General features: G+C 32.9%; 2 protein-coding genes across 3 annotated transcripts; one reads left to right on the top strand and one right to left on the bottom strand.

Moving 5' to 3' along the window:
* Window positions 1-2,449: 2,449 nt before the first annotated feature.
* LOC135088641 (uncharacterized) lies at window positions 2,450-12,492 on the bottom strand. Its single transcript, XM_063983564.1, has 4 exons — window positions 12,485-12,492; window positions 5,097-5,224; window positions 4,757-4,934; window positions 2,450-3,164 (listed from the first exon to the last, which is right to left on the bottom strand). The coding sequence occupies exons 2-4, from the start codon at window positions 5,213-5,215 to the stop codon at window positions 3,096-3,098; spliced, it is 366 nt and encodes a 121-aa protein (XP_063839634.1). The 5' UTR covers window positions 5,216-5,224; window positions 12,485-12,492; the 3' UTR covers window positions 2,450-3,095.
* On the top strand, window positions 7,436-11,906 carry LOC135088642 (larval cuticle protein 9-like). Of its 2 annotated transcripts, XM_063983565.1 has the most exons (6): window positions 7,436-7,658; window positions 7,834-8,011; window positions 9,326-9,384; window positions 10,079-10,319; window positions 11,089-11,225; window positions 11,681-11,906. In XM_063983565.1, exons 1-3 carry the CDS (start codon window positions 7,525-7,527, stop codon window positions 9,374-9,376), a joined length of 363 nt encoding a protein of 120 aa, XP_063839635.1. In that variant the 5' UTR covers window positions 7,436-7,524; the 3' UTR covers window positions 9,377-9,384; window positions 10,079-10,319; window positions 11,089-11,225; window positions 11,681-11,906. The 2 variants fall into 2 exon arrangements, with proteins under 2 accessions (XP_063839635.1, XP_063839636.1); XM_063983566.1 differs by lacking the exons at window positions 9,326-9,384; window positions 10,079-10,319; window positions 11,089-11,225; window positions 11,681-11,906 and adding an exon at window positions 8,589-8,749.
* Window positions 12,493-13,055: the final 563 nt, after the last annotated feature.

The raw sequence follows: 13,055 nt of genomic DNA, 5'->3' as shown, positions 1-13,055 counted from the left end.
TACAAATTGTCAAAAATAATTTTAAAAACTCCAATAGATGTTTAAAAATTGAGAAGATTTTCGATAAAATAAAATACTCAAGTTTAAAAAAGTACATTTTAGGACATTGTTTTTTTACTGATTTGTGTTCAGTGTCATTCATAACTATAGTTACCTCTGTAAATATGGCAAGAATGCAAGGTAACAATAAAAAATTGCATTAAATAATTGCAATAGTTAAAGTTCTATAAAAATTTACAGTTTTCGTTTCCTTGAATTTTCAAAAGTGAATTTTCTTCTGAGCCACCCTGTACCTATATTTTATAGAAGAAGAGATTTTTTACGAGATTAAAATTCAGGGGGGCGAAGCCGAGGGGAAACGCTCGTATGTTTGCTGCAATAAAAGTTCGAGCACGCCATCTACACGAAAGCTCTCGTAACACGATGTAATACTAGCATCATGATGAGAGAACAGTATAACCTGACTCGCACACACGTCGGTGTATTGATTATAGCATTGATTGCCGATGGGATTTAGTTTGTAGCTTTGACAGTAGATGGTGCTAACTACTTTATAAAGTGTTATTAAATTAGGTATGTTCATGAAAAACTTATTCTAGGAAATATTGAGTGTAGAAAAAGCTATCACGAAGCCGAATAGCATGTATTCTCCACATCCTGATGATCAAACTTGAATTCTTAGAAAAACTTCTAAAAACGGTGTTTAATTTTTTCCCCTAGGAACGTGATTGAATTCAATGAAACTAAGTAGGTACCTACTACACATTATAATTACCTACATAGGTGTAAAAAGGAAAATGCTGTAAGTTTTAGCGTAAACAGTATTGTCCATTTGTTATTGTATTGTTAATACTATATTAATAGATGTGATACTCAATTCAATATTTTTTCTACCTCTAATTTTTATATGTATTATCACATCCTGCATATAATTTAAATCGATCTGTACTGGAACACAGATTTGGGAGAATAGTAGAGCTCGCAAATCTGAAAAAAAAAACGGACAATCTGTGAGAGCACTAGGATGACATTTACTAAGCAAGGTAAAAAAAAAAACTAAGTTATAGTAAATGCGATTCATCATTTGGTTCGACATAAGTTAGTTTACTTATGTAGAACCAAATGATGAATCGCTAAGTAAGTGGCAAAAATGTCGGATTTGAACAACCACGCACCAACTTCTTTGATTTAAGGTTAAGTATTTGACTTTGCTTGTTATGATTGTTCTAAGAATATTTTGATGGCCTTCAACAGTGATTTTAGGTAAGAATGGGTCACGAGCTGTTTAACCACAGATTACAAGGATGACGACCCTAAAGGTCAGAGGTTGTACTGACGAAATTCATAATTCGTATGAAGGTACATTACTAAAATACGTATAGCAATCTTCTTCTACTTTCTACTAATAATTTAAAAGAATGTGAGCGTAGATGGATGTTTCATACATTACTAAAACTGAGTTGCACCACCTTATTTTATAACCGTAACAATAACATTATCTGCTTTTTGTTATGGAGTTTGATGATTTTTGACGTTTTCAAAGTTAAAGTAAGATAGTGCAACTTAGCCTATTAATGTAAAATAATGTGAGGATAGATGGATGTTTCATACAAAAGCTAGTGAACCGATTTTGATGAAACTTCACAGTATTAAGATCAAAATATCACGAGTTCTCATTGCTAAAGAAATTGACTTATTTGCCAAATTAAAGCGATGAATAAAGAAAGTTTGTTCTGATTTTAAGTACTTTTAAAGGATACAATAAAATATTGAGTATTGTAAGTCATTGGTATAAAATTCCCAGTTTATTCTGATATTTTTTTGAACAAGATAAGATCATTATCTCAAGAGTACACGCACTTGTTCATTGAAATTCAGCCTTAATTTGTAAACAAGTGCAGTAATAATAACCCGGAAGGATAGACTATGTTAATACAATGCAAATTCGGCACTAAATAAAATACAGCTTCTTTAAATGAAATTCTCAGAGCATACTTCTGCCCGATTACCAGTAATTTGTATGTAAATACTAAAAGTAAACTTGTAGGAGAGGTGGGCCCAAAGCGGGCACCGAGACTAAAGAGGGCACTCTCTACCTTACTACCTTACTTTTGGCACTAGAACTTTTAATTAAACTGTCGGACAATGGGACGTATTATGTCATAGAAAGCAATAGTTACATTGAGGGCTTCGGGCAGATTATATTACAATGTGTCGTCGGTCACGCTTGCGACATCGGTCAACGTGATCGAAGCTTTCGCCATGTTTGTGTGTCAGACCGTGTCAGCCATAAATCATTTATTAAATATTCCATCAACCGTATTATAATTATTTTTTATCAAAGGTTTTGTAAACAATTAGGTATTTATTTATGTTGAAAATAAGTTTTTGTTTTAGTAGCCTTATTCAGCTCCATAATTGGACTGGTTTGATCTTTGACTTCTAAAAAGTATTGTTATTCGAATTATAAAATACAGGGTTATTTAATAATTTCGTTTATAAATGAGACTTCTAACGTATAAGTATTTAATGTTGAAACTGCTAATGTAGGCATTGAGTTACGTTAAAACTCATAGAACAAATAATGTTGTACACTTTGTTGAAGTAGATGAGACCATTTTTGAATAATTTTTTAAATGGTGGCAATTTTTTTTATTTCTTAAAACATTGATTCAACTCATTCATCATTAACGTCGTAGTCGGCCGTTTGGTGTAGCGGTTCAGAACGGACTACTATGCCGAGAGGTCCCGGGTTCGATTCCCGGCCGGGCAGAAATTTAAAATGATGAATTTTAATTTCTGTGACGGGTCTGGGTGTTACTATGTATAATATGTATGTATTTAAAAAAAAAAAGTAAGTAGTATATCCGTTAAGCTAGCACCCATAACACAAGCATATTAATTGCTTACTTTGGGGCTAGATGGCGCTGTGTGAGATTGTCCAAAGATATTTATTTATTAACAGTAACATTCTACCGCATGGGTTACATACGTTTACGTACCTACCTATGAGTTAGTAAATCTTATATGAAAGGTTAGAGAGGTGAAGTGTTGTGTTTAAATCCATCGATATCCAGTATTTTTTACAATTTCGATCATTTGCCGACAAGTGAAGCCAATACCATCTCTGAGCCGAAGCGGTCGCTGATATCATCTTCATTATACTGCAAAAAAATATCTTGTTATTGTATAGGTATATCCAACATTTTCATCTTTAAAATTGAATTTTAGTCAATAGAACAAAACAAACCAAACATACTCGTAGGAGTAACATACATGTGTAACGTACATTATACAGGGTGACTTTGAAATCGTTGGCATCCTTTTAAAACAAGATTCTACTCATGAATTCATGATACATAGTATATTCCCCAAACATGAGTCACTTGATCTGCTGAACTCGTACGTATCTCACAGGCAGAAAACAAAAAGTTTGTATTAACGGAACTGAGTCTTCTGGAGCACCTCTTATTATGGGTGTGCCGCAGGGATCAATATTAGGACCTTTGCTATTTCTTATTTATATTAATGACCTTCCTTACTTTGTAAAAGATCTGTGTGATATTGTGTTATTTGCTGATGACACATCTCTCATTTTCAAAGTTGATAGAGGTAAAGTAAATTTTGACGACATTAATAACACACTCTCACAGGTTCTACATTGGTTCACTGTTAACAACTTATTGTTAAATGCAAACAAAACTAAGTGCATTAAATTTACCTTACCTAATGTGAGGCAGGTTTCCACGCAATTAATGGTGAAGAATGAACCATTAAATAGCATAAATTCCACAACATTCTTGGGAATCACTTTAGATGCTAAACTTCAATGGGGTCCTCATATTGAAACTTTGTCAAAAAGGCTCAGTTCGGCTGCTTTTGCAGTGAGAAAGATAAGGCAATTAACTGACATTGAAACGGCAAGGCTAGTATATTTTAGCTATTTTCATAGTATAATGTCATACGGCATATTGTTGTGGGGCTCAGCCGCGGACATTGAAACTGTGTTTGTTCTGCAGAAGAGAGCAGTGCGGGCCATTTATAACCTTGGACCCCGATATTCCTTGAAAGATTTTTTTAAGGAAATTAACATACTGACAGTAGCTTCACAGTTCATTTATGAAAACCTTTTATATTTCCGGAAAAATATAGAGCAATTCACGAAAAAGAGCGATTTGCATAACTTTAATACATACAAGAAACAAAAATAAACTTGCCGTTCCAAATTTTAGATTGCATAAGATTGGTAATTAATTTATGGGAAAATGTATTAAATTATTTAATAAATTACCACAAACTGTTGTAAAACTACCCATTCATAAATTCAAAGCACTTATTAAAAGTACCTTAATGAAAAAGGGCTACTATAAAGTCGATGATTATTTAAAAGATAAAAATGTTCGGGATACGTTATAGTTACTGCCTAGCTCGCATAAATATTTATAACTTTGTACATTTTAAAGCATGTAAACCTTTGAAAAAGAGGCTGACAATAGTGACTGAGTTTCTTGCGCTGCTTCATCTCAGCACTGGCCCATTTATTGTTCTGAAGCAGTGGTAGGGTTAATACTGGGACATGTAAAAGTGCTTTTTTTAAGCCTATTTACAGAAATAAATGAGAAGTTTTAATGAGTTTTTAATGAGAGACAAATCCTATTGGAAAGTCAACCTGTATTTTTATACAGTTATTCACTATAGATTCCCATCTTAAGTGAAATCAAGCATTTAAGAAATAGCTATACACTTTTCTACTTACCTTTGATTGTGATAAATCCACGACGGCAACTTTTGCATTATAGCCGTCTTTGTCACTCGTGTAGGTTATCGTGTACTGTTTGTTGTCAACTACATATTTGTACTGACCCTTGACTTTCAGGTCACCTTGGTCATCATGCTTAGCAGTCTCGCTTTTACTTTGGAAATCGTCATCATACCTGATAAAAAAAGTTGGATAGGTGATCAACTTTATTTATTATTTATTTAATAGTACATACACTTTCTGTTTGAATCCAAATTTTGGTATATAAATCTTTAAAAAAAATGTCACAAAAATCTAAATTATTTGAATATTCAGTAAAAGATTTGTAGGTACTTACATGTATGAGTATTCACCATTTGCTATATTCCTTGTATCAAATTCAGTTTGTGCATCTACATTTCTCGTTATCAATAATGCTGCACTTAGTAACACAACGTATTCCATATTTTTATTCATATTATTCACCTGAAATACACAACACACACTAAACTACGAGACATATAAATCGAACACGGCAACTTTACGAGATGGTAAACAAACGTTTGCCTTAAGTTTAATACGTACAAAACATGCCTTGTTTTTCATATTTTTTGTAGTAAATATACCTACTTATTTGGACACTCCGTTTCCTCTTCGGAAGTCTTCGTCTATAATGAGACAAATAATCACCTATAAGGTGATGTTGAAGCATAACATCATCATAAGGAAGCAATTATTATTACATTGAAAAATTAAGGCTGAGTTGCACCACCTTATTATTTTAACCGTAACATTAACGACAACCGGTGCTTTTTGTATGGAGTTAGACAGATTTTTGACGTTTTTCAAAGCTAGAGTAAACCTTTCTATGTCTAGATTGAACTATAATGGATTACCATTATTAAAATTGTATTAGTAGGTATTGTAGGATACCAAATATCCTTGATAGGTTCAATTGATGACGGAACCTGACATAGAGAGATAATGGGGCTGAATAGGATCGCTTTGAAGTACCTACCTAATGAATACTAGGTGATGATCTAACAACGAAATTCCAAGGAGCTTTAATTTTTTTACTAGAATGAAAAGAAAAAAAAAACTAATTTTAGTAACATTCTAGGGAAACCTTATTTTATGTTGCCTTTGTGTCTAAGTAGAATCATCATGCAAACACTCACGCACTAATTTATGTAAAGTTTCACTGTCACAAACGGCTCTACGGTAATGTAAGCTTTTTAAAGGGTTTTATTTAGATTATCCTGTTTGTTTAACCTTTCCCGCTGCCATTCGATAGTCACATCTGTGTAGAAGCAAAATAAATCCTACAAGCTTAATTATAAGCCTGTTTTCAGCTAGATTAGTTAAACTATACAGGGTTATTTGTAAAACACCATCAACCTTGCAGGAATAGTTAAAAAAGCTAAAAAAGTTTGCTATACTCGTACAGTAGAACCATTTGTAGCCATGACGAATCTTGGGTTTTTTTTTCAGGGGGGCCTGACAGTACAGGGTGGAAACGATAAATGATCTCACTCGATTATTCCTAAACTATACAAGATATTGAAAAACTGGTCACTGATACTGATGCACGTTGATTCTATTTAGGTACGAGTACATTAGATAAATATTATAGAATAATGAATAGCAGAACACCTACTTCAAAGCAAACCTAATGAGCCCAATTATCTCCTAACTGGTTCCGCCATAATCTAGCTGAAGGATACAAAATTTATTATTGAATTACCATTATTAGACATACAATACTTACAATTCGTTTACTTTTGTACAATTCTTTTTTTCAATAATAATTACTAGAGATGAAACGGATAGTAGTTTGGCCGGATACCGGATACCAGATATCCGGCCAGCTGCTAGGCCGGATAGCCGGATATCCGGCGGCCGGATAGTTGGCACATTGTCTCGTTGCATGTCGTGACGAGTTTAGCGCCGCACAGGTGCTTCGAACGCGATCAGTGGGTCTATTAGTAGACTAGACTAGTCACACAGTCACACTTTTCGAAAATCGAATCAGTCCGAATAGAATGTCAGATTTTGCCACTTGTCTAGGGGGCAGTAAATTCGGGCGATTTCGGTTGCCTTCGTGAGTGTGATTGAATAGCGAAAATTAAATTAGTTTACTTGCTGCGTAATCTGACCGAACTGCATCAAGACATCAGACCATCAGTGAAAAATTATCGTCTATTTTATTTGGCAATATTTTTACTTAACATATAATTATTTACTATTTATGTATTCGTCATTAGAGTGAATAGCCCAGAAAAAGAAATTAGTTTTTTTAAAGGCCTTAATATTATGGCGTTTTGTAACTTTTTGGACTTTAAATAAAAGCCGTCATTATTATAAGCCATTTTATTGATGTTTACCTCTAAGATTAAAGTATTTCATTTCATTAATAGGAAATTGTTGTAGTTTTTTAATATCCGGTATCCGGCCGGATAGTGAGTTACTATCCGGTATCCGGCCGGATAGTAAATTTAGGCCGGATATCCGGCCTACCGGATAGTTGCCGGATATCCGTTTCATCTCTAATAATTACTTCCTCATGATGATGTTACCTACATATAATTCAAATCAATCTCATTGCCGGTTATAAGCGAAGGCTCCCGAAGAGCAAACTAAATAGAGAACTACAGAAATAAGAAAAACATGGCATGTTTTGCACGTATTAAACAAAAATCAAACGTTGGGCTATCATCTCATAAGCTTGCCGTGCGTGTATTAAATTATTATATAGCTCCTAGTTTAATGTGTGTTGTGTATTTCAGATGAAAATGATTAAAAATATAGAATACGTGGTATTAATAAGTGCAGTATTATTGATAACGAGAAATGTAGATGCACAAACTGAACTTGAAATAAAGAATATAGCAGCCGGAGAATATTCATACAATTATCACACGTAAGTACTACAAAGTTTAGTGTAAATACAGATAGTTTAGATATTTTGTGACATAGATACCTACAATTTGTTTAAGAGCCTTAAGAAACAAAAAACATTGAAAAAAATTAAAGATAAGTTGACGGTCATCTCATAATATTTAAAGAATTAAGATGTAGCCAACTTGTTTTATCAGGTATGATGGCGGCTTCCAACTTAAAAGTGAGACTGCTAAGCATGATGACAAGGGAGATCTGATAGTCGAGGGCCAGTACAAATATGTAGTTGACAACAAACGATACGTGGTAACCTACACGGCTGACAAAAATGGCTATCATGCAAAAGTTACCATCGAGGATTATTCACAGTCAGCTGTAAGTAGAACAGTATATGATTATTTTTATGTAATAGGACAATCTTTTGACAAGATTTTAATTTATTATTTAAAAATTTGATAACGTCTAATTATATATTTTTATATTTTGTTTGTAGTATGAATTTGGTAGATCTGTACTATAGAAAATAAATAGATTCTATACAGGGTGGAAACGGTAAGTGAAAGTAAAATATCTCGAATATTTCTAAACTATTATACATACAAGATATCTAAAAACTGGTTACTGAACCTGAAAATGCTTCATGAGCTCTATTAAACAACGGTATCAATAATAGGTTACAGAATAAACTGGTTCTAAATGATACCGTTTGACAGAGCTCGTAAAGCACTTTCAGGATCAGTAAACAGTTTTTCGATATTTTATAATTGTATAGAAATAATCGAGTGAGAGTCATTTATCACCTCCACCCTGTAGACTGGAATAAGTATAAAATAAAATAAAAATTGAGGAACAAAATTATTAAAAATTATTATTAAACCTCAGTACCTATAAGAAGATACAATTTTCAAAAAGCAAACGATTAATTGAATAAATTAATTTTTTTTTTTTATAGTTTAGTGCGCCCATCAGCCCTGGCCTATTAGCAACGCTCGTCGGCAAATGATCGAAATTGTAATAAAAATTACTATAACAATAACATACATTTTTAACACTCAACACTTTACCTCTTTTACTTTACTTTCTCATTTTATTAACCTATGGGTCTGTTATCTATGCGGTAGAATGCTACGGGTTTTTTAAAATAATTAAAATAGAATAAACATCATATTTGATATTTTATTATTATACTTAAACCAGACTTTCATTCACAGTATGTCAGTAACAATTTTCCTTAACATTATGCTAGCTGAGTTGATAAGCATTAATTTAATAAGAACTAAAAAACGTATTTCATTAAAGTGTACTAAACTGTTTACCTGTCTGTAAGTATACCTATTTATTTTATTTTTGTAACCGAGGTCAAGACCTAAGCTGAATCAAGTTTCCTTGTTTACGCATAACCAAAATAATCCGTCTTAAGTTATGGAGCGGTATTGATGGCTTATTCCCAATGATCCACCACTCTATTGTTCTTCTTTTCCCACCGGGTCCATGAATGTTTGAAATATACTAAAATGCTTTATTATTTTTAATGTCGTGGACCTATATGAATTTACATTTATGAAAACAATAGAGCTGTGGACCTTTGAAAATAAGCCGTAATGATTTCTTAGAGCATTTTTTCAATATAAAGTTTTCTACAATATAATGCTAACGGTTAATTTTGATTAAATTTATGTTTTATTGCAGGTTCAGGTCTCCCTCGACCCGGGTCTATTAGCGACGCTCGTCGGCAAATGATCGAAATTGTAATAAAAATTACTATAATAAAAAAAAGAAATTTTTAACACTCGACAATACCTCTCTTCACCTTTCTTATTTTAATATACAGGCTGTCCCAAAAAGTAGTGTCAAGCCGAAGTCCAGAGGTAGAGCGTCAAGTCGCGGCGATTCGGGTAGCCCTAGTGATGCTCTACCTGGGTTTCAGCTTGACACTACTCTTTGGGACACCCTGTATATTACCTACGTGGTAGATTGTTGAGTAAAAAATGATGAATTAAGTTCTGCCAGTAAATACTTACCTATTTGTTTTATTTTTGCAACCTACGTCAAGACCTAATAATAAGCTGAATCAAGTTTCATTTGATCACTTCATCATGTGTGTTTTTATTTATTTATTTATTTAAAGACTTTATTGCACACACATAAGAATGTTCGGTACAAAATGTTTTTCACTTTCTATCATATTTTTGGAGCTTGAGCAATTTCACGCGTTTCACGACATCCATAAATAATCAACTTGTTCTGAATTTCAAAAGGGAATAGTGAAAAATGCTTTTTGCTGATTGATTATTTAAATTATTTTATTCATGAGGTGTTTACAATGTGCCAAGTTCTTGAATAATTCAAAAGAATCCGTCTTATGTTTATGGAGCGATAATGATTTCTTAGGGCATTTTTTAAGCCTGTTTTTCTCTTTATATGGGCTGTGGGGTATGGTAGCGATCGAGTGTGTGCGCAAGCCTTAAATATACATAATATATTCTGTTCATCATTTTTTAAATTTGACTGGTTGAAATAAATTACGGTGTCAATGACTGAGACAAGTCCTTGGCGACGCATTGTTAAATAAGGAATGAGGTCCAGACTTGACATTCTTGAATAACTGGATATATAGAGTGGGCAGCGGTCCTGTCCGGCAGTCCGCTTAGATAACCATTGGTGAAGAACATTGTCAATTATGGTGAGTTGATTAACCGGTTATTGATATAATTAAACCAGCTCAGGACAAAGAAACAAATCAGTAAGGAATACAGTTTTATAAAATTCAAGGTAAACTATAAAATTTTATCTCATCTATGGCATTCTTATTTATTTATTATTATTATGGCATGATCACTCTAATTTAGTAGAGATAAGTCCACAAATGAAATACAACAGAATCCTATTGCTGTGTTGATATTTTTGCAATGGGTAGTTAAGACAGCGGGAAATTAAGCTAATTTGTATAATTTTACATAAAAACATTTCATGGATCATAAATATTGTAAACTACCTACATCAATCATAATCAAAGCGTTGCATTGGTCTAATAACTATCCAATCCTATCACATTAATTTGCCAGTAATAGGCATGCAAACAGCAGAAAGTTTCAAGTAATCTATGTTGAATAAATATTTATAGACCTAACAAACATACCTAATAACATACATTTTAATTTTCAATAAAAGTATCGTAAAAAAAAAACAATAATGTCAATAATGTCAACAAGGACAAATTATATAAAATGGTCATAGATACAATATAATTAAAATAAGTGTTAATGGAGATATATTTTTTATTTTGTAAATATTTTGTAAATAACACATATTAAGTAATTTTCAATATAATGCAGTTCTTTCCGAGATAGTTGTTTTCAAATCCTTACATTTTTGTTTCTGTTGCAATAACCTTCTATCGAAAGTGTACATTTCGTACTGTAGGTATTTCTATAATTTGTTTTTTGTTTTAGGTGAAAAATAGTTCGCCAGTTGTAACTCTTGCGATTGCTATATTATGTTATTTGAACGAAGTACACTCGTACAACGATAACACGCAAATATATAAAAATGTATACAACAATAATGGATTAGGTGGTTACAGTTTTGAGTGAGTATTATTTTTACTACAGTCAGTTTTTATTCAGTCCTAGGTTCTACATATTTTAGGATAGCAAAAATAATAAGCACATAGTTATTATTTTTAATTCATTTTATAACAATACATTATTTCATAAACGTAACTTGAAAAATACTAAAGAAAATGCAGAAAAACATCTTTGAGTGGAGATACAAATCGCAACCTCTGACCTATTCTAATACGGGACCACCAGGTGGTAGTTATCAAAACGTAGGTACTTCAGCTATCTTATTACATACATACTTAAAATGGAACAAAGTAGCAATTAAAATTTAAAAAAGATGGTATTAAGAACGTTAGTATTGACAAAAGATGACATAATTATCTACATCACGCAAGCTCATTCATTTAGTGTCGGTATTGATTTTACAATCAGGTGGTCGTGTAGCTTTAACAGAGATAATTTTTAACACGTTGAATTTCAGGTTTGAAACTTCTGATGGTACCTACAGATGGGAAGAAGGTGGTCGCAGTCCAGACAATGATGGACTGGTCGTGAGGGGAGAGTTCGGGTACATAGATCCAAGAGGCAAGCGCTACTCGGTGCGATATGTCGCCGACGCCAACGGCTATCAACTGCAGCCCGACGATGGTGATACACGATTTAATGATAGACGTATTGTATAATTTTAAATAAAATAGTTATCAAAATATCGTTTAGTTATTCTATCTTTAGACTTTGGACTTCTGAATTTCTTTATTGTCACAAAATTTTTCTATTCCTTTACCGATGTCTATTCTCTCCTTTGTCACGAAGTAAATTCTTCTCTTTACAAAATTTGCATTTGCATTTGCATTTAGACATAATATAGCTGATCTTAATAATAAAACTATAATACTGAAATACTAATGAGGTACCGAAGGAGACCAATTACAATTAATCGAGGTTTATTTTTATTGTGAGGCCACTAGGGTCAACTGGTAAAAAAAATGGTAAATCCTACTTATCTGCATAAACGTAACCTGCATACTTGGTTACCAACCTCTTCAGAATTTGTAAAAATTTACATAGCAAATTGTCTACATTGTTCTTTTTACATAATAATAACTATCATGCTCTGAGCAATGTTAATCTCGAATACATAATACTCTCAGTGACGGGTCGTTTAACATCAAACTCGCCTTTAATAAGATATCAAATCTTCTTAACCCAAAAGTAGAAAAAAGTAACATCAATTAACAAAATTAAAACACTTGATTTCAGTGGGCACTAGAATCCACGACCTTACCCACGAATGCAGATAAATACTCGTATGGGTTCGATCCCACGGCAATCCAATTTTACAGCATCCAGTAATGCAGGATCCCGCAACACTGGACTGTCGTGTGAATACACATTTAAGTGTGTTTGAAATCCAAACGGATCGGTTTTTTGCGGGACTCTCCAAAGAGGATGTCGTGTGAACATTAATATTAAAACACAAATAGTTACTACTAAACAGGTGCTCCAAAAACAGTTCCTGCAAAAAAGGTCTTCATAGCCTCGACTGAGGCAATATTGGTTGGGTAAGGATTTAATTGCCTCGTAAGGGCCTACAAGTTTAATGCATAATTTAAAGCTACATATGTATAAAATAATTATAATATCAATTTATCTACCCAACCTTCACTGAGTGGGTTTGATTGGCAGCCAATTTGCAGGAATGCTGAGTAATACTGAGTATATTATATTGAAGTGCTAGAATCAATCCTAAGTCTTAGCTCATAATAATATACTGTGGTCTTACTTATTCAATTACGACGTGAAGCGGCAACCCTAACATTTCTTGTTTCCTTTTATTACATTGTAAATAATAAAAT

The sequence above is a fragment of the Ostrinia nubilalis genome, chromosome 4, assembly GCF_963855985.1.
Source record: "Ostrinia nubilalis chromosome 4, ilOstNubi1.1, whole genome shotgun sequence".
NCBI lineage: Eukaryota > Metazoa > Arthropoda > Insecta > Lepidoptera > Crambidae > Ostrinia > Ostrinia nubilalis.
Note: the sequence above shows the minus strand (reverse complement) of the source record. Positions and strands in the feature narration are given on the sequence as shown.